At 57.7% G+C, this 20,213-nt stretch overlaps 1 protein-coding gene across 5 annotated transcripts; it reads left to right on the top strand.

Moving 5' to 3' along the window:
- The first annotated feature begins 785 nt into the window (after positions 1 to 785).
- On the top strand, positions 786 to 15,589 carry LOC105469162 (upstream binding transcription factor). 5 transcript variants are annotated; one of them, XM_011719844.3, is made up of 21 exons: positions 786 to 921; positions 3,828 to 3,952; positions 5,397 to 5,572; positions 6,175 to 6,258; positions 6,363 to 6,518; positions 8,886 to 8,950; positions 9,229 to 9,349; positions 9,709 to 9,819; positions 10,156 to 10,289; positions 10,415 to 10,556; positions 10,831 to 10,872; positions 10,965 to 11,078; positions 11,169 to 11,324; positions 11,653 to 11,808; positions 11,890 to 12,000; positions 12,393 to 12,481; positions 12,586 to 12,775; positions 14,262 to 14,309; positions 14,405 to 14,476; positions 14,578 to 14,721; positions 14,810 to 15,589. In XM_011719844.3, the coding sequence occupies exons 2-21, from the start codon at positions 3,895 to 3,897 to the stop codon at positions 14,933 to 14,935; spliced, it is 2,295 nt and encodes a 764-aa protein (XP_011718146.1). In that variant the 5' UTR covers positions 786 to 921; positions 3,828 to 3,894; the 3' UTR covers positions 14,936 to 15,589. The 5 variants fall into 5 exon arrangements, with proteins under 5 accessions (XP_011718146.1, XP_011718165.1, XP_011718126.1 ...); XM_011719824.3 differs by lacking the exon at positions 786 to 921 and adding an exon at positions 1,251 to 1,388; XM_011719835.3 differs by lacking the exon at positions 786 to 921 and adding an exon at positions 2,556 to 2,687.
- The last annotated feature ends 4,624 nt before the right edge of the window (positions 15,590 to 20,213 follow it).

Here is a 20,213-nt window from a genome sequence, read left to right as displayed (position 1 = left end):
AAAAGACAGGAGGTATAGACCGAGGGGGAGATGCGCCAAGTGGTGTCTCCCGGTTCCGACTCCCCCACCCGCCTCGACCCCAGAAGATCCCTCGCGCAAACCCACTGGGATTTTGCTCTTTCCCCTACCCCCGCCCAGTGACCGACGCCGGGGTAGGAAGGATAGCCGCTTCTTCTTGAAAAATCCCCGCAACTCCCACCCTGACACCCCTCACTACGACCCAGGGGGAGAACTTTTTGCTCGGACTCCTCGGATCCTAAACCCAGCGAAGAGGGGGACATTGATAAGCTCGTCCTTTTAAAACCCGGAAGGCCCTCGCGGAGCATGGAGATCGGATAAGGCGGGGTGCTCCCTCGGTTTTCCGATGTGTTGCAAATCTAAGAGCTTCTTTCTCGCTTTTTTTTTTTTCCCCTGTAACTACCCCCCCTCCCTTTTGCTTCAGGGTTGCAAAAGCAAAGAGCAATAAAAAAAAAAAAAAAACCGCGCACACACTCAGACACACACCAGTGGCGACAGGGGAGAGTTGGAAAGACGCAGGAGAGAAGCAGGAGGCAGGAGGCAGCGGGGATGGAGCAATGGGAGCGGGAAGCAGGCAGGTTTCCTTGCAAATCCCCCTCCGGCCTCACGCCGCCTCGCCAGCCCCGGCAGGGGAGCGAGGACCCCGGCGAACAGATGGAGGAGTGGAGCTCGCTCTAGGCAGCTGGGCTTGGCCGGAGAATGGAGGAGCCACCAAGCGACCGGCTGATTGGAAGAGAAACGCAGAGCGATGGAGGCGGGGGTAGGAGGACGATTTCTCTGCGGGGACTGGCGGCGGCGTACACGCCCGGGTCGGGCGCTGCAGAGCTTGGCTGGCTTTCAACCCGCGCTCGCCGGCTCCAGCCCCGCGCGCCCCCACCCCTAGCCCTCCCGGCGGCTCCGCAGGTGAGTGCGAGCTGCGGGCAGAAAGATCCAAAAGTCTCAACACGCCCGCCCTGCAAAAAAGGAAAAAAGAAAAAAAAGGAAGAAAACCATTTTACTTTAAAAAAAAATTTTTTTTTGTGCAACCCCTAAAGCAGTGGGAGGGAAGGGGTGAGGCTGAGCCGCCCGGAGGAGGCGGAGGGGCCAGGCGAGGCCGGGGTGGCCCGGGAGGCGGCGGCGCCGAGGCGGCTCTGACGGGCAAGCGCTCGGAGCGGCGCTGCGCTGCGCCGAGGCGGGCGGGCGGGCGGGCGGAGCGGGGCGGGCGGAGCGCGGCGCGTGGGGCTCGCCATTAGCCGTCGCTCCGCTTCGCCATCTCGGGCTTTGTCTGGCGACTCGCTGCCCCGGCGTCGGCTGCAGGGGAGCTGCGGCTCGGCTGTTCCGCCCGCCGTGCTCCCAGGTGCCCCCGGCCTGCGTTCCCATCCACACGCTCGGTAAGTGAGCCCGGGCGCCGCGGATTTCGGGGGAGAGGGGTTGCTACGAGTGGCGGCGGCACCGATCTCCATGCGCCCGGGCAGGCCTGGGGAGCCATGCCGGGCTGGATTGAACCGGCTCCCACAGCGGCCCCTCCGCCGGAGCCCGTCGTTCCCTCGCCGTTTCCGGGGTGTAAAGAGCAACGGGGATTTTTTTTTTTTTAATGCAGAGATTTTCGGTTTTGGGTTTTTTTAAAGTTTCCTATGTACCGTTCGGCAATGAGAGGATCGCGAGGTAGGCGCCGAAGCTGGACGCCGCGATCGGCGTGCGTGCGCCCCAAACCAGTGGCCACGCTCCGGGGGATGAGGGTGGGCGCGGACCGCTCGCTCCGGGAGGCGGGAGAGAGCTGGCCTGGAAGCCCCAGTCTGAGCTGGGAGGACTTGGGGGAGAGCTCCGGAGCAGGGCTGTGGGCGCCCCCCAAGCCTTCCTGGCCGCCGCGGGCCCCTCCGGGCACCCTCTCCGCGGCCGCGCCTCGGCCCTCCCTCCCGCGCCGGCAAAGCCTGCTAGTTCCCCCGCGGGTCTGGCGAGGTCGCTCTCGGCGCCCGCCCGCCCGCCCCGGCTCCGAGCCCCGCCGCCATCCGGGCGGCTGCGTGTCTCCCTGCCCCGGCCCCCCCCTTCCCCGGCGGCGGCGGCGGCAGCAGCAGCAGCAGCAGCCGCCGCCGCCACCAGCACCAGCACCACCACCACCCCCCTCCCCTCCTTCCTTCCCTCCGCCTCGGCCGCCCGGGTCCCCCCAGCTCCCGCCCCTCCTCCCAGCTGCCCCCCGCGGAGCCCGCCCGGGCAGGCTGTGGGAGGGAGCGGAGCCGGCGAGGCGGGCGGGCTGGCGCTCGCTCCCCGGGGGTCGGTGTGCGCTCTACGGGGAAGGACGCGCTCGCTGCCCCGCTTCTCCCGCCCCCCCTCCCGCTCCTCCTCCTCCCTTCTCCCTCCTCCTCCCCGCTCCGGCGGCTGAGGCTGCGGCGGCGGCGGGGGGTGTGCGAGCTGAGGCCGGGGCCGGCGGCGGGCGGGCTGCCTGCAGGCGGAGGGCGCTGTGCTTTGTGCTTTTCGCCGCGAGGAGCAGCAGGCAGCAGCCACAGCCGCCGCCGCCGCCGCCACAGCAGCAGCAGCCGCCGCCCCAGCGCCGCCGCCTCGCCCGGAGGAGGAGCCGCTGCCGCCGCGGGAGGGAGCTGCGGCTGTGCCCGGCCGAGCGGGGGAGGGCGCCGCCACTCAGAGCCGGGGAGGGAGCCGCCGGAGCGGGAAGCCCGGAGGCCGCGCTGCGCCGGGTAACCGAGGCGGCTGAGGACGCGCGCTGGGTTCGGGGCCGGACAGCAGGGAGCGAACCGCGGGTTGCGGTGGGCGCCCAGCAGGGACCCGGAGCGACCACCGAGCAGGGGACCGGGCGCGAGCAGACCAGGGCACTTGGGAGGACGCCGAGAGCCGGGGGAGGGGAAGGCAGGAAGCGAGGCCTGAGCCGAGCCACGGCCGCTGGCGGAGGAGCCCGCGCTTCTCGGATCCGGCAGGCGCAGTTCTCCCCGGCCGCCGGAGGGGGCGGCGGGGCCGGTGAGCGCTGCGCCCCCGCCTCCCGGCCGCCGTCCTCCCGCCCTCTCCTTGGCTCGGCTCCCCGGAGGCCGGGGCGGGGGCGCCGGCGGGGCTGGGCCGCAGGCTCGGGGGAGGAGGCGGCGGTTCCCGCCGCGGTCGCGCCTCTGTGCCGGGCTCCTCCGTGCGCGTCGGGGTGGCTGGGTGGTGGCGGCGCCTCTGGCCGGGGTGGGTGGCTCGGGGGCGGGGGGCAGGCTAGGCCGCTTCTCTCCGGCTGCTCGCCCGCCTGTGCGGGCGGGGACGGCGAAGGGAGCCCGGGAGGGGGGAGCGGCGGGAATCCGGATCCGGTCCCCGGGGGCGGTGCGGCCGCTGCGCTCCGGGGCTGGCGGCGGCTGCGCTGCGTCCGGGTCCCCGCCGGGTTGCGGAGGCGGGGGGAACCGGCTGGGGGGAGGCGGGAGGAGGAGACTGGGGCGCGTGCCCGCTTCCGTGGCCGCGCGCGCCCTTTACCCGCCCTTCCTCTTCCCCCGCCCTCCAGCCTGGGGCCTCCCCGGGGCGGGCGCTCAGAGGAGGAGGAGATTTTTTTTTTTTGGCTGGGGTTGGGGAAGGGGGGCGGAGGGCGGGCGCTCTCTGCACGCGGGAGCTGGGAGCAGGCCCTCGCGTGGGCAGGGGAGGGCGCGCGCCGCGGAGCCGGGCCGCAGGGGCTGGGGGAGGGGGGTCAGGAAGAAGAGGAGGGGCGTACTCTCCCTCCCAGAGACCCCTTAAGTCTGATAAGGTTATGGCTGGGTCTCTGAGAGCGTGGACCTGCCCACCTTTACTCTGGGCGGGGAGGGTTAGAAAGTCGTTCACCTCTCAGCCTTCCTGAGTGGGAACTTGTATGTCTTCCAAAGGGTGAGGTGGCTTTGACCCCGGGTTGCCCGGCCAGCACGACCGAGGAGGTGGCTGGACAGCTGGAGGATGAACGGAGAAGCCGACTGCCCCACAGACCTGGAAATGGCCGCCCCCAAAGGCCAAGGTAGGGGCATCCACTCCCAGCCCTCTGAAACTTAAACCCTCTTTGCCTCGTGGCTGTGGGGCACACTGCCTTCTTCAAGGGCTTTTCCAGTCTGCATACACTGAATTGGGGGAGAAAGTGCCTTGAGTACTTATGAATCAAGCATCTCCCACACTTGATTGGTTTGGCTGAATCCAAATTTTTTGGCCTGGAGTGGCTTACCTCCCCTCTCTCCCTGTCCCTCACACCCTATGTTAGAGGAGGCCTGCCTTCTGGGGTTTGCATTCAGCCTTAAGTGTGTCCCAGCCCAGTGTCCTGGAATGGGAGGAATGATGACTGTAGAGGGAAGGCTTCTCAGGCTTTTTAGGAAGACCATGAGGCTTTTGTAGAGGCAGGTGGAGAAGAGGGCTGTTGTGGTGGTTTGAGGCCCCAAGCCATGGGATATATGTACTCAACTAGATCTCTGCCTCATTCAGCAGTGATCCAGTTTGGATGGGGGTGGAGGGTAGGATGGAGCTGGGCAGCTGGCCATGCTTGTGGGACATTGAGGGGAGAGGGGATTATGGGTCCTTGTGGCCCATTCTGCAGAATCCCTGGCCTAGGTTACGAGATGCAAATGACAATGGAGAGCCCTTTTGACTTCTGGCCTTGGGTGACTCTTCTCCCAGCCCATCCACAGAGGCCTAGAGCTCTCTGGGGCTGCATTTCAGTGGCTGAAAATAACTGGTCCAGACCTGGTCTTGCTTCCCTGGGGAGTTGGGCTGACAAGACAGCTTGTAATTCTGGGGGTTCTCCCTGGATCAGGGCCCTGAGAGCTTTTGTGCACCTGCCTACTTTGCCTCAGAGTTGCCCTGTATCCTGCGTCTGTTTCTGTTTCTTTTTTCTTATTTGCCAGAAATTCTCCCTTGACCTGCCTTGAGGGGCTAGGGGCTAGTGGGTATCTCTAACATTGGTCTCCAGCTGTGCAGGAGAGACATGTGCGTGAATTTTCCTTACTGCCCACACCCCATCCTCAGTCCTTGCACATTTAGAATATCCACTCAGAACTTGAACTTGGCAGCACATTTAGATACAATGCCTCCTTGCTTCCCTCCTCTGACAAGCTATCTCATTTCCCACAAAGTCCTGAATCACTGTACCTTCATTTCCACCCCTCTTCCCCTTACAGCAAATAGCTGCCTGTTGCAGCTTGGCACAGTAGAAATGATAATAGCTTTGAAGTAAGCCAGACTTGAGTTTGAGCCTGGCTTTCTAGGTATAGCATGGTCTGGACTGGAGTCCCTGCCCTCATCCAGTATGGCCACAGTTTCCTTAGGGCTGAGCCATATCTTGTCTCTGCCTTCAGATGGGAAGCAACCAAGGGCTGGGATGCCCTAGGGAGGAAGAGTTGAGCACTCAAGAACTGGGGAACAGATTTGGGGGATAGCATGAGCCAGGCATGATGGCCTCTGTTACCCTTCACCAGACCGTTGGTCCCAGGAAGACATGCTGACTTTGCTGGAATGCATGAAGAACAACCTTCCATCCAATGACAGCTCCAAATTCAAAACCACCGAATCACATATGGACTGGGAAAAAGTTGCATTTAAGGACTTTTCTGGAGACATGTGCAAGCTCAAATGGGTGGAGATTTCTAACGAGGTAACTGATCCCCCCTTTCTGACACACGCACATACATATACAAACATTACCCCCTCCTCAGCCGTGGTAGGGGAAGTGAAACAGGCTGTAAACAGGAAGGAAAGAGACCAGGAGGGGCGTTCATGTGGTCGCCCGTTAGCTCTCTACCTGCCCCTTTGCATTTTGGGAGGTGGCACGGTTGACAGCACTGGCTTAAAGTTATGCCACTTTCTATCTGGGTGGTCTTGAGCCGAACAGCCTGAGCTGTGCTGAGATTGACAGAGGTGCTAACATGCTGAGATTGAAGGAGGTGCTGGCATGGACAACCAGGTTGAGGTCAGGTAGTCCCCTTGTTGCTGGCCTTTGGTGTGTACTGACTGCCTGGGCCTCTGTGGTAGGCATGGGCCAGTGCCTGGGTGTCAGGGTGCCTGCTTCATTTGGCTGTTGGCCTCTGCTCTTCTTTGGTAAATTTAGTCTGCTTCATTTGGCTGTTGGCCTCTGCTCTTCTTTGGTAAATTTAGTCTAGTAAAGAGTAGAAGAGACCCATTATAAGATGGGGGTATGCTACTGTGTGGCATTTTCCTTTTCCCAACTTCCCCTTCCTCCCGCCCCTCTTCTTCCAGGTGAGGAAGTTCCGTACATTGACAGAATTGATCCTCGATGCTCAGGAACATGTTAAAAATCCTTACAAAGGCAAAAAACTGAAGGTGAGTTACTAGAAGGAGGAGCATGAGGGGTAGGGGAGGAAAGATCCAAAGAACGGATGGTATTTGACCTCCATTGTGTCCTTGTTCCTTGTCCCTTCTTCCAGAAACACCCAGACTTCCCAAAGAAGCCCCTGACCCCTTATTTCCGCTTCTTCATGGAGAAGCGGGCCAAGTATGCGAAACTCCACCCTGAGATGAGCAACCTGGACCTAACCAAGATTCTGTCCAAGAAATACAAGGAGCTTCCGGAGAAGAAGAAGGTGGGGGGAGGAGAGTTAAGGTGGGAGGAGGGGAGAGGCTGGGAGCAGCTGGTGTGGTGTGGGTCGGTTGGAGGTAGGCCTTGGAGAGACCTGGCATCAGGGACGAGGGTGAGTCAGCACAGCAGAGTAGGTCCTGGGCAGGCACACCTGATCGCCCCTTCCTCGGCCCACACGTGTTCAGGCACAGGCACCACCACAGATGCTCAGACAGCAGATGCTCAGACCAACCTTTCCCCCTACAGAAAACCCACAGCATTCTGTTTCATCAGGCTCTCTCCCCCATACACCCATCCTCACTGTTAGGCTGCGCAGCACTTCTTCACTTTCTATGACGTTTCCCGTCATGGTCTCATCTGATACTTGCGATGTCTTCATGAAGGTAACCCCAGGAAAAGGTTATCCCAGTTTTGTGGGCAAGGAACTGAGGTGCAGGAGGGTTAAGTGTCCCAGGTGACACAACTATTGATATTAGAGCAGGATTTAGTGCCCCAGAGTCCCAGTCCAGTGCTGTTACTGCCATGTCCACCTGTGAAGTGCACTTCCTTCTCCACACACACATGTTCACTCAAGGACACACATTGTCCCTCCTGGCCTCATACTGTTCCTTGCAGAGGTCGGGCACTGTCCCAGACCATCAAAGCATTAACCCTGGTTGGAGGGTTGCCCAAGCCTCCCAGGCAGGACTGCAGCACAGAGCTCAGAAGGTCCCTCCCAGAGAAAGGCAGCAAAACATTGGAGGAGCCCTGCAGATGGGACATGAGGAAGATGGGATGGGGACAGGGGACACAAGAGACACTGGACAAGGAGACAGAGCCAGGGATAGATGGGGAAGGGCAGCGGGAAAGACAAGGAGCACATCTGCTTGGAGAGGAAACAAAGCCACACACAGCCAGTTCTCAAAAGGTGGCACCAGCTGCCGCTATGCTATTAGTAGCCCTTTTTCCTGGTTGGCATGCCCTGGCTGCAGACTGACATGCCCTTGGTGCTGTACCCAAAAAAGCCAGCTGTCTGCAACCACTGCCCAAGCAGAGCAGGGGTATGGATTGCTGGAACTGTTGTTGACTCTTTTGATAAGGATGTTGGACAGTTGACTGCACACACCCAAACACTCATGGGATGGGAGGGAGAGGCCAAGCTCTAGAGTCAGAGTCAGGGAAGGCCAGAATAAACTGGTAGAGTGGATGAGGTGCTGTCCTGGGGGGCACAAGACTTGGGCCTGTTCTCCTGGCTCTGCCACTGAATCGCTGTGTATGGGGCCTTTGGTAAGTCATTTTATTTCTCTGGGCCTGGTCCTTATGTGAGGTGAGCCAGGTCTGTGTGGTGTTCTCCAGCTCTAAAACTGTTTTGTCTGAGGAGGACTGAGATTGGAGAAGAGGAGGCTGAGCTCTGCTTCTGGTTTTCTGTGGGAACTATGGGAAAGGAGCGCTGCCTCTCTCTGTCTGGTGCTTCTATAAGAGGCGGGTTGGGCTCAATTGCCATGAGCTCCTGGCACCTGCCAGTGCCACTCTTGTGAGCCTGCGAGGATGAAAGAAGAGATGGACATTGCGTGGCAGCCAAGAGAGGAGGTTGATGAAGAGAAAGAGACACATTGGAAAGGAGGAACAAGAGGGAGACTTTGCAGAAGTGGGGAAAGATGCAGGGAGGGAGTGAGGTGAGGGTGGGAAGGCAGTGGGGAGGCCAAAAAGGGGGTGATGAAGGGAAGGGAAGCCAAGTGGTGGGAGAGAATGAGTGGGCTGAGGGAGGGAGGGCTGGAGGGGACAGACAGCTGGGATCCTAGAGAAAGGGAAGAAGGTAATGGTGTCAGAAATAGGCGGGAAGTTGCAGGGCAGCTGGCTGTGACTTGTATTGGAAGAACTTACTCTGGGTTCCCCTCCACACAATCTCCCCTCATGCCTTGGAAATAGGACTCAGCCCAGCCCTGGCCCTATGTAGAGGCCACCTCCAAGGGGCCAGACTAATGTCAGCTGCCTCAGACAGTGAGAAGAGGGAGCAAGGCCTGCACCCGACTCCACTGTGAGAGTTCTGTGGTATTGGAGAAACGAGTGGGGGAGCCTCAGCGCTGCCACCACGCACTGTGTGACTGTGGGTAATGCCATGGCCCCCTTCTGGGACTCTCGCTCAGAAGGAGAGAATAGGATATAGGATTCAGTGTCTGGGCAGCCCCTGCAGCTCCCACCATCTGTGGTAGAAGCCAGCAGGTCTGCTCTGTGGTGAGTCCCGCCGGGAGGCGGGCAGGGCACCAGCCTCCACTCCCTGCATCACAGCGTGGGAGGCAGAAGAGCCAGCGAGGAGGGGCCTGGGTAGCCTTCATAGCTCAGGGCAAGATACCCTTGGGTCCTGGGTGACCCTATCCCCTCCTCCCCCCAGATGAAATATATTCAGGACTTCCAGAGAGAGAAACAGGAGTTCGAGCGAAACCTGGCCCGATTCAGGTAAGGCAGTGGAGCCCAGAGGAGGGCTATGGGGAACTGGGGGCAGCAGAATAGGCTAACTCTGGCCAGAGCCTGGAGTTTGCCATCTCTGAGGCATGGAAGAGGATGGGTCACATGTGAGCCCTGGTGTGTCGTGCTCAGGGGCAGGGACAGGCAGGCAGCCACTGTCCCACTGAGCCCCAGCTGAAAGGCCCAGGAGGCTTGGTGGGTGGGGCAGCTAGCTTGGGTCTGCCCTGACAGCGTCCCCTGCTGATCCTTGCTCCCCATGTCCTGGCTAGGGAGGATCACCCCGACCTAATCCAGAATGCCAAGAAATCGGACATCCCAGAGAAGCCCAAAACCCCCCAGCAGCTGTGGTACACCCACGAGAAGAAGGTGTATCTCAAAGTGCGGCCAGATGTGAGTGTCCGGCCAAGGGCTGGGGATGGAGGATGCACGGCGGTGGCCAGGGGGGAGCCGCACCAGGTCGGCCGGGCACGGTGCAGGGGAGCAGGAGAGGAGGCCCCTCCCCAGGGGTGGGCTGCATGGACAGGGCCCGGGCCAGCTGGCGTGCGAGCGTGTGCGTGCGTGCGTGTATGAGCCAGTCCCCTTGCACCTAGGCGGGATTGCCGCCTCTCCGCCTTCCCCTCCTGGCCTGTGGGGGACACTGATGTGACCTCCCATGGCCTGAGGGGGCGGGGGCATCTGTGCCCCCTTCCCCCCTCCCCCTCCCCCTGCCCCTGGCTGCCTGTGCGTGTCTGACGGCTTTTGGTTTGCAGGCCACTACGAAGGAGGTGAAGGACTCCCTGGGGAAGCAGTGGTCTCAGCTCTCGGACAAAAAGAGGCTGAAATGGATTCATAAGGCCCTGGAGCAGCGGAAGGAGTACGAGGTTAGGCTTCCGCTGCGCTCCTCCCTGTCCGGCTCTTCACGAGCCTCTGCCCTCTGACTCCGTGGCCACCGCACTCTGCGGGAGGTGTCACTCCCCATCCTCTGTTGAGGGAGGGGCCTTCTGGGCCCCTCACCTCTGCCCCTACCTTCCCCACCCCCCACCCCTATGAGATCTCAGGCTAGGGCAGGGCAGGGCACCATGTCTCATGTGACACCATTGACGCGCAGCCATTCCCAGCTTTGCTCCCTGCCTGCCCTCCCCAGCGGCTCTCCCCGTGCCCCTGCCGCAGCTAACCCCACACCCCATTGCCCTCCATCCCCCCACCTGGCTCTGCAGGAGATCATGAGAGACTATATCCAGAAGCACCCAGAGCTGAACATCAGTGAGGAGGGTATCACCAAGTCCACCCTCACCAAAGCTGAACGCCAGCTCAAGGACAAGTTTGATGGGCGACCCACTAAGCCACCTCCGTGAGTGCTGCCCTGGGGTGGGTGGGCGAGTGGGCAGCTGGGAAGTTGGGCTGGGCTCTACGGGTGAGGCAGCCTGCTGTCCTGCTCGCTCACGGGCTGCGCCTCTCTCCCCATGGCTCTGATAGGAACAGCTACTCGCTGTACTGCGCAGAGCTCATGGCCAACATGAAGGACGTGCCCAGCACGGAGCGCATGGTGCTGTGCAGCCAGCAGTGGAAGCTGCTGTCCCAGAAGGAGAAGGACGCCTATCACAAGAAGTGTGACCAGGTGAGCTGTGGCAGGGGCCACCCTGCCTTGGGGTTTTGAAGCATGAGGTCTGATCCCATCTTGGGCTAGTCAGTCCCTGGTGGCGTGTGCCTTGGGTACTTGCCTCCAATTCGGTGTGGGGCTGGGCTGGGCTTAGCAACTGAGCCCATCCAGGCAGGGAGTCCAGCCCACACCCAGGCTCTGGAGGCCCACTGAAGGTCACTGTCCTCCGAGTACTGCAGGGTCTGTGGTGACACTGTCACCAGAATGATCCTGACTCCACTCACTTTCCCAGAAAAAGAAAGATTACGAGGTGGAGCTGCTCCGTTTCCTGGAGGTAAGTGTTCCTCCGGTAGGGCAGTGGGCAGAGAGGACTGGGGCTTGGCAGGCAGAGCCCTCGTGAGCCCTGTGCCCCTCTTTCCTCTCCAGAGCCTGCCTGAGGAGGAGCAGCAGCGGGTCCTGGGGGAGGAGAAGATGCTGAACATCAACAAGAAGCAGGCCACCAGCCCCGCCTCCAAGAAGCCAGCCCAGGAAGGGGGCAAGGTGGGCAGAGGGTGCGGCCGCGCAGGCGGGGGTGGGCAAAACTGGGCTCCCTGGCAGCACCACGGACCCCGACCCTCTGCACCTGGACAGGGCGGCTCCGAGAAGCCCAAGCGGCCCGTGTCGGCCATGTTCATCTTCTCGGAGGAGAAGCGGCGGCAGCTGCAGGAGGAGCGGCCTGAGCTCTCCGAGAGCGAGCTGACCCGCCTGCTGGCCCGAATGTGGAACGACCTGTCTGAGAAGAAGAAGGTCAGGCTGCCTGGCGGAGCGCCGTGCCCTCAGCGGGGCTGCCAGGGCCCCCTCCTCCCCTTGGCGGGCCGCGCCACCTCGCCCCTGGCCGCCTCAGCCAGCCTGAGCCACGCGGTGCCTGGGCTGGGACGTGGGGCCGGCGCCCAGCAGCCGGAAGGCGGGAAGCTGTCAGCTGAGCGCTGCGGGCCAGGCGGGGGCGAGCCCCAGGCGGGAGACATCTGCACCAGCCCACGCCTCTGCCTGCTGGCGGGTGCGCCTGAGCTGCTGCGCGGGGAGCGCGCGCCCCCTGGGGGTGGGTGGAAGGCTGACGCCCGGGCCATCCCCGCAGGCCAAGTACAAGGCCCGGGAGGCGGCGCTCAAGGCTCAGTCGGAGAGGAAGCCCGGCGGGGAGCGCGAGGAAAGGGGCAAGCTGCCCGAGTCCCCCAAGAGAGCTGAGGAGATCTGGCAACAGAGTGTCATCGGCGACTACCTGGCCCGCTTCAAGGTGACGGGTGGGAAGAGGTAGTACTGCAGCCTCCAGCCCCGGGTGACCCCTCCCAGGGCTGATACCCTTGTTGGTCCCCAGAATGACCGGGTGAAGGCCTTGAAAGCCATGGAAATGACCTGGAATAACATGGAAAAGAAGGAGAAACTGATGTGGATTAAGAAGGCAGCCGAAGACCAAAAGCGATACGAGGTAGGAATGGGGCTGGGGCCACCCCATTTGTTGAAAGCTCGAGCACTCCCCTTTGGGTGAGCCTCTCTGAGCAAGAAGGCCCAGTCTTGGTCTGTGACCCTCAGCAAGCCTCAGCTTCCTTCTCTGAACCCCTGTCTCTCATCAGTAAGGTGGGGGTGACATTGCTAGCCTCCAGGCTGACTCGGGGGACACGAGCAGTTGTGAAAGCACTTGTAAACTGTGGTGCCTGCTACAGATGTGAGCTGTTAGGAGGTTGCTCACTAGCTCTACCTGTTTCTCCTCCTCCCCAGCACAGAAAAAGACAGCCAGCTAAGGTGCTGCTGGCATGGGGCAGAAGGCAACAGTATTTTGGGGGTGGGACTGGGGGGTGAATGTGACCTTTCTCCTTCCAGAGAGAGCTGAGTGAGATGCGGGCACCTCCAGCTGCTACAAATTCTTCTAAGAAGATGAAATTCCAGGGAGAACCCAAGAAGCCTCCCATGTGAGCCTGGGGGCTGGAGCCTGCCCTGGAGGTGGGGGAGGGTCAGGGCTGGAGGGCTGCTTTGTTGGGGTCCTGACCCTCCTTGTACCACCCCCACCTTCCAGGAACGGTTACCAGAAGTTCTCCCAGGAGCTGCTGTCCAATGGGGAGCTGAACCACCTGCCGCTGAAGGAGCGCATGGTGGAAATAGGCAGCCGCTGGCAGCGCATCTCCCAGAGCCAGAAGGAGCACTACAAAAAGCTGGCCGAGGAGCAGCAAAAGCAGTACAAGGTGCATCTGGACCTCTGGGTCAAGGTGAGAGAGCAAGGGGCCCTTGAAAGGAACAGGGAGGCATCAGACTAAGCCAGCACCAGCCCAGCCTGGCCCACCCACCCACTTGTGCTGGCTGGTCTCATTCATGATTTCATTCCATGCCCTCGCAATCCTGCAGGATAACGGTTACTATCGCCCTTTTATTTTTATATTTTGAGACAGAGTCTTGCTCTCTTGCACAGGCTGGAGTACAGTGGTGTGATCTCGGCTCACTGCAACCTCCACCTCCCAGGTTCAAGCGATCCTCCTTCCACAGCTCCAGAGTAGCTGGGGCTACAGACAGGCACCACACCACCACACCTGGCTAATTTTTGTATTTTTAGTAGAGATGGGGTTTCACCGTATGTTGGGCAGGCTGGTCTTGAACTCCTGACCTCATGTGATCCGCCCACCTTGGCCTCCCAAAGCACTAGGATTACAGGCTTGAGCCACCGTCCCCAGCCACTATCACCCTTTTAAAAATAAGGAAACCGTCCCCAGCCACTATCACCCTTTTAAAAATAAGGAAACCAAGGCTCAGAGAGGTTAAGTAACTTGTCCAAGGTCACACAGTAAGTTGAAGAATCCAAATCAGACTGCCTTTTCCTCCCCTATCTGGGACCATGGGACCTCTCCTAGACTGCTGGCCTTTGTGCTTCCCCTCTGTGCTTTGGGTGAGTAGTCAGATCTGAAAAGTGGAGGGAATCACCTGTGTCCTTCCCACTCACCAAGGCAGATTGGCCAAGGACCCAGGAAGATTGTGGGGATTTGCTGTTTCAGGAGCTTGGCGAGCCCCACTGCCTCATCAGTGGCTCAAGGGTTTGATGTTGGGGTGTGGTTGATGATGCCAGGCTGACTCATCACAGGGGCACTTTGGAGTGAGGAAGAGTGAGGAAGACTCTGATAGGAGCTTCCATTTGTGTAGAGCAATAGGGTGAATGTGAAAACCAACAGTCTTAGTGGTTTATAGAAGGACTCTGGGCATCAGAAGCAGAAATACTAGAGCTTGGGCCAGTGCAGTGGCTCACGCCTGTAATCCTAGCACTTTGGGAGCCCAAGGTATGAAGGATCACTTGAGGCCAGGAGTTCAAGACCATCCTGGGCAACATAGTGAGACTGCTGTCTCTACAAAAATGATTATAAGGTAGCATGGTGTGGTGGCGCACACCTGTAGTCCCAGCTACTCTGGAGGCTGAGTTGGAAGGCTCACTTGAGCCTGAGAAGGCCAAGTCGTGAGCTGAGATTGTGCCACTGCACTCCAGCCTGGGTGACACAGGACGCAGAGCAAGACCCTGTTTCAAAAAAAAATTGGAGCTGTGTTCTCAGATCACAGGGGCTCTCTGCAGAGACCTAAAATCTAGGGAGCCTGGGAGGGATAAGATGGGGTGATGGTATATAAATGCTCAGCCCACTGCCTAGCACTGGGCCAGCATGCTCAGTCAGCAGTAGTTGGCTATATTCCAACCCTTGCCACCTCTGTCTCCCCCAGAGCCTGTCTCCCCAGGACCGTGCAGCATATAAAGAGTACATCTCCAACGTGAGTCTGGGAGCAGAGCAGCAGTGGGGTAGGGGTGGGGGGATTCCGGGGTGTCTGGAACTCACGGCTGCCACCTTCGTGTCCCCATCCTGCAGAAACGTAAGAGCATGACCAAGCTGCGAGGCCCAAACCCCAAATCCAGCCGGACTACTCTGCAGTCCAAGTCGGTAAGGAGCCCCTCCCAGATGCAGGGGCATGGGGCGGGTGGGACTGCCTGGAATGGCTGGGCAGAGACCAGAGACCACTGATGTGCCTCTGTCCCTCCAAGGAGTCCGAGGAGGATGATGAAGAGGATGAGGATGATGAGGATGAGGATGAAGAAGAGGAAGATGATGAGAATGGGGACTCCTCTGAAGATGGCGGCGACTCCTCCGAGTCCAGCAGCGAAGACGAGAGCGAGGATGGGGATGAGGTGGGGCAGACAGGGCACAGTGGGAGGGGAGGGGATTCCTGCCAGGATGGTCACCTGATGACTCTCCACATCCTTTCTCACCCCCCAGAATGAAGAGGATGATGAGGACGAAGATGATGACGAGGATGACGATGAGGATGAAGACAACGAGTCCGAGGGCAGCAGCTCCAGCTCCTCCTCCTCAGGGGACTCCTCAGACTCTGACTCCAACTGAGGCTCAGCCCCACCCCAGGGCAGCCAGGGAGAGCCCAGGAGCTCCCCTCCCCAACTGACCACCTTTGTTTCTCCCCCATGTTCTGTCCCCTGCCCCCCTGGCATCCCCCACTTTCTTTCTTTCTTTTTAAAAAAAAAAAAAAATACGGTGGGGGTAGGGGGCTGGAGGAGCCCAGGCCAGGACTCTGCAGCCTCAGAGACATCAGCCCTTGGGGGTCCTCCTCCAGGGACAGCAACCATCAGACTAAGCCAGCACCGGACCAGCCTGGCCCACCCCTCTGACTTCTCTGCACTTGCAGTTCCGGCATGGACAGTGTACCGGAGAGTGGGGGTGGGGGGGGTCCCAAAGAGTTCGACGAGGCCCTCCACACCTGCGGCCCAATCCAAGGTGGGGTGGAAGCTTGGGGAAGACGCATTCCTTCCCAGAGGGGCCTGCCACCTGGACCCCTGCATTGGAACTGGAGGCAGGGAATGTGGGGAGAGGAGGGCTGGTGCCTTCGAGAAAACAGGCGCTGCCCTGGTGGCCCTCTCCCCTGCCCCCTGCAGGAAGGAGCTGCCTGGACCCATTCATGGGGGAGGGGGCAGAAGTGTTTTTTATATATGTGTATATATTTTTTTTTAAGCTCTGAGCTGTCAACGAGACGTTTCCTACCGATCTCGGCTGCCGTCTCTGTTGTCATTTCTGGGAGAGGGAGGGTTTAGGGGTAGGTTTGGAACCTTTTAAAAATGGTCTTGATGTGTGTGGAAGAGAGTATGTGTATGTGTGTTCCTGTACATAGCATGGGTGCAGCTGTGGATGTGTGCAAAAGAGAGTGTGTGTGTGTGTAAGGGGGTCTGTCCTAGAGCCCACATCAGTTTGTTGTGAATCTGGAAAAAGGGTCGGTGAGAGCCGGGAGATGTTGACCCTGGTGGGAGCAGACTGAGGCTATCCCATTCTCCACATCCTCTGTTTTGCCCAGTCTCTGATTCCACTGGGGGAGTGTGCCGAAGCCACTCTAGGATGCTTCCCAGACCAGGCTCCCTCTGCCAGGGTCACATGCATCCGAGCTGCTGGTCTCCATTGTCCAGCAGGAAGGCTTCTGGAAAGACAGGCAAGATGGTGTGAAGCTTAAAGCTTGTATTTGGTGGAAAAGGCCTCCCCTGCTCATCTGAGGGGCCAAGCCTGGCCACCCTAGGCTCAGAACCTGGGCTTCAAGAAATGTGCTGGGAGCTCCTATCTTACACATCCCTTCAGCTTTCCTTAAATCCTCCCACCACCCCCTATTTCCTTTAATTTCTCAGGTCTGCTCCCTCCTCCCCCAACCCCACAGCTGGGCAAGAAGTCTGCAAAAGCTGCTTCTCAGCTGTCTCTAATTCTTCCCAGCCATTTCCCAAATTTTTTGGTACCTTATTCCTCTTAATAAGCCAAGTCACCTTATATCTGTAGTTCTTACTTTTTTGTTGACTAAATTTGGAGGGTTCTTTTTTTTTATGATCATGTCAATGACCTATTAAATTGGGGCTTGGTGCTTTTCCACCTTCCCCCTGTGAATGAAAGCCAAGGAATGGGGGAAGAGCGGGAACTTCGCCGCAGAAGTGGGGCAGGAATGGGGAAAGGCCCTGGCCCCAGAGAGGCTGGTGGGTCCCTCTCCCAAAGGCAGGCAGACAGTCTCTGCTTCGCCTTGGACCTTGGTGCTGGGGGTGGGGAGGTCTGGGGGGTTACTCTCCACTCCCATTCCCCTTCCTTTGTCCTAATCCTGGAATTAAGTAAAGGGGTTTATAGGTTCTATTTCTTCCCAAGAGCCCTGCAAAGAACCCCAGTCTCCTATTTGGCTGCCCTACACTGTTGTGTTTCAGTGGAATGTATTTTCATTTAAAAACAACTTGCAATGGGGCCCTTTTTTTTTTCCTGTTTTAAAAATTGAAAAATTCTTACAGTACAAACAGGACTGTCAGGGTGGGGGTGTTGGTGCTGTAAGAGGTCACTCTTGAGTGCATTTTGGCACTGGGATGGGATGGCTGGGGTGGGAAGACCCCCGTCCCCGCCCCCAACTTTTTTTCTAATATTTAAAGAGTGTTTTGTAGGATTCAACAACAACCACAACTTGAATTTGTATCATGGGAGGTGGGAGGGAGTGGCTTAGAGGTGTCTGCCTATGCTTAAAGCCAACTGTGGAAGTTTTGTTTTCCCTTTTTTGTATAATAAAGTGAAAAACAAAGGTTTGACTGCTGTCTGGTCACTGGAATCAATGAAGGTGATGTAGTTCACAGGGGTGACCCAACAGGTTTGATCTATAAAAATGCTTGAAGCCAATTTGCCTTTTTTCCCTAGAACTATCTTCCTCTTCCCTGAAGATTCCATAGGTAACCTATATTCACATTGTTCTGTGCTACTGTTCTTGCCCTTTTCTCAATTCCATTTGTTCACTTTGGGTTGTCAGACCACTAAAGACTGAGAAGTTGGAGAACAAATGCATTTTCATTCAGAGTACATGGTCTTGGGGAATTGGAGGTGATGAGCTATTAGGGTCAAGGGTTTGCTCTGGACATGCAACCCTTCCTAGTGTAGGGCTTGCTTATCGTGGGGAGTTGAGGGAGCACTCTCCCACTCTGAGCCTTCAGCTCCACCCGGGGTTAAAGGTTAAGGGTTAAGGATGACTTTCCTAAGACCATCTAGACCTCTGATGGGAAGCAGGCTGGGCTGGGCTGAGATGACTTGCTCTCTGAGATTAAGGAAGACACCCTTCCCCGTGCAGGCCTTGGCTGGGTTCCTGGAACCTCAAAGGGCTGCAGACCCAGGTCCCGTCCAAGAACTCTCTCCCAGCCCTCACCCCTGTCCTATACTGGCCAAACTTCTAAAAAGCTTGTTGCGCCTCTTGGCCTCCAACTTACCAATATCCCTTGAGGCTCCTTGCTAAGGTAACCAACATGTTCATTACATCTGGTGAACACTTGTCTGTCTTTTGCCTTCTTGATCTACTCTGCTGGTGTCAGCTCTTCCTCATTTTATCCCAGGTGTTCACATCTCTCCCTTCAACCTCCCATGATCGCCAATATGCAACCATTCTGAAGGGTGGTGCCGACAGAGACTGCTCTTCCAAGCTGCAGACCTGTGTAGACACCCTTGCATCCTCTGGGATATCTTGCAGGCATCTCATACCTCAAGACCCGAAATGATTACCAAACGCTTAGTCGTTCAACCTAGAAAGCAGAGTATTGGCCTTGACTTCTCTCTCCCTTTCACCTCCAGGTTCAATCACCTAGACCTCTCCATTCCACTTCCTAAAGCTGTCTCAAATCTGTTGACCCCTCCCACAGGGTGACTCCCACAGCTGCCACGCCCATCCTATTTAAGGCCACCATCATTGCTCAACTTCTGCAAAGACCTCCTAAAGCTGATCTTCCTGCTTGCACTCTCGCCCCCTACAGCCCATTCTTCACATGGCAGCCAAAGTTATCTCAGAAATAAATCTGATTATTTCTGTACTGAAAATTTACCATGTCTTACCATGGCCTTACAAGGTTTGGCCCCTGCATTCCTTCTCTTATCTTCGCTCACCCTGCTCTTCCTAACCACTCACAGTGATCCAGCCAAGTGATCTCTTTTGTTCCTCAAACACGCCTACCCGCGGGGTCTTGGCACCTGTTCTTTCGGCCCAGAATGGCTATTCCTCCAACTCTACACATACCTGATGTTTTTTTCATCTTTTAGGCCTCAACTCACATGTCCTCTCTCAGCGAAGCCTTTCCCAACCACCTGCTCTAGAGAGGCGTCCTCCATCTTCTTGTTTATGTATTTGTTTATTATCTATCTCACCAAGTAGAAGACACCTTATCTGCTTGTTCATTACAGTAATCTCAGCACCTGAAACTGCCTGATATACATTCGACACCCAAGAAAGATTTGTTGAGTGGGTGAATAAGTCTGGCCCACAAGGCCCTAGGGGATCTGCTGCCCCTGTTAGCCCTGCCCTGGCTCTAGCCACACTGGCCATTCATGTCTCGAACATAACATGCTCTGTCCCAGGGTCTATACACATGGTGTTCTCTCTGCCTAGTTAATTCAGGGCTCCACTTAAAAGACCACTTCCTTCCCTGAGCTCCTGAGAAAAAGGGTCTCCACACTATACGTTTCTTCAGCAGCCTGAATGCCTTCACACTCAGGCCTTATTTCCTTCCCATCAGGCCTTGCTAGGCTGTAAGCCACGCTAGGACAAGGTTTGTGTGTCTCTCTTGCTTGCTGCTGTAACCCCAGGGTCTCACCCAGAGGCAGGACCAGCTCAGGCCTTAGTGTTTATGAACTGGTGCTAACAGTGAAGACTGGTACATGCCCAAAGAGGTCATCACCACAGAGCAGCCCAGGCCAAGCACAGAATGAACAGTACAGTCTAGTTGTACAGAAGTTTGGTATGAGGATGGCCACGGGAGGGGATATGAGGAAAGATTTAGGTCAACAGGGAGAAGCCAGGAGGATTTTCTGGCCATGGCGCAAATTCCTTAGGGCAGAATGTACTGGGCATATTTAGGTAAGAAACAGATCAGCATCACTGGCGGGAAGAATTCCTGAAAAGGAGGTGGGAGATAAGAGAAAAGAGGCTATGTTGCTGAAGTTCCTGAAAACCTAGCTTACTTCTCTGTGCCAGATCTAAGTTCAGTCACCTTTCGGGTCTCCATCAGCTGATCCCACAGAAACCTCAATATATCCCAGAGTGAAGTCATCCTCCCATGTCCTCCCCTGAGTTCCCCATCCTAGTTAAAGGTGTTTTCGAGACCTCCCTCTCCTTTCCTCCATACACCCCAATCAGTAACAAAAACCTGCTTTTGGCCAAGCCCAGTGGCTCATGCCGGTAATCCCAGCATTTGGGAGGCTGAGGCAGGTGGCTTTCCTAAGGTCAGAAGTTCGAGACCAGCCTGGCCAACATGGTGAAACCCTGTCTTTACTAAAAATATAAAACAAGGCCGGGTGCGGTGGCTCAAGCCTGTAATCCCAGCACTTTGGGAGGCCGAGACCGGCGGATCACGAGGTCAGGAGATCGAGACCATCCTGGCTAACCCAGTGAAACCCCGTCTCTACTAAAAAATACAAAAAATTAGCCGGGTGAGGCGGCGGGCGCCTGTAGTCCCAGCTACTCGGGAGACTGAGGCAGGAGAATGGCGTGAACCCGGGAGGCGGAGCTTGCAGTGAGCTGAGATCCGGCCACTGCACTCCAGCCTGGGCGACAGACCGAGACTCCGTCTCAAAAAAAAAAAAAAAAAAAAAAAAAAAAAATATATATATATATATATATATATATATATAT

Source organism: Macaca nemestrina, chromosome 17, assembly GCF_043159975.1.
Source record: "Macaca nemestrina isolate mMacNem1 chromosome 17, mMacNem.hap1, whole genome shotgun sequence".
Classification (NCBI taxonomy): domain Eukaryota; kingdom Metazoa; phylum Chordata; class Mammalia; order Primates; family Cercopithecidae; genus Macaca; species Macaca nemestrina.
This window is presented reverse-complemented; position numbering and strand designations above follow the sequence as displayed.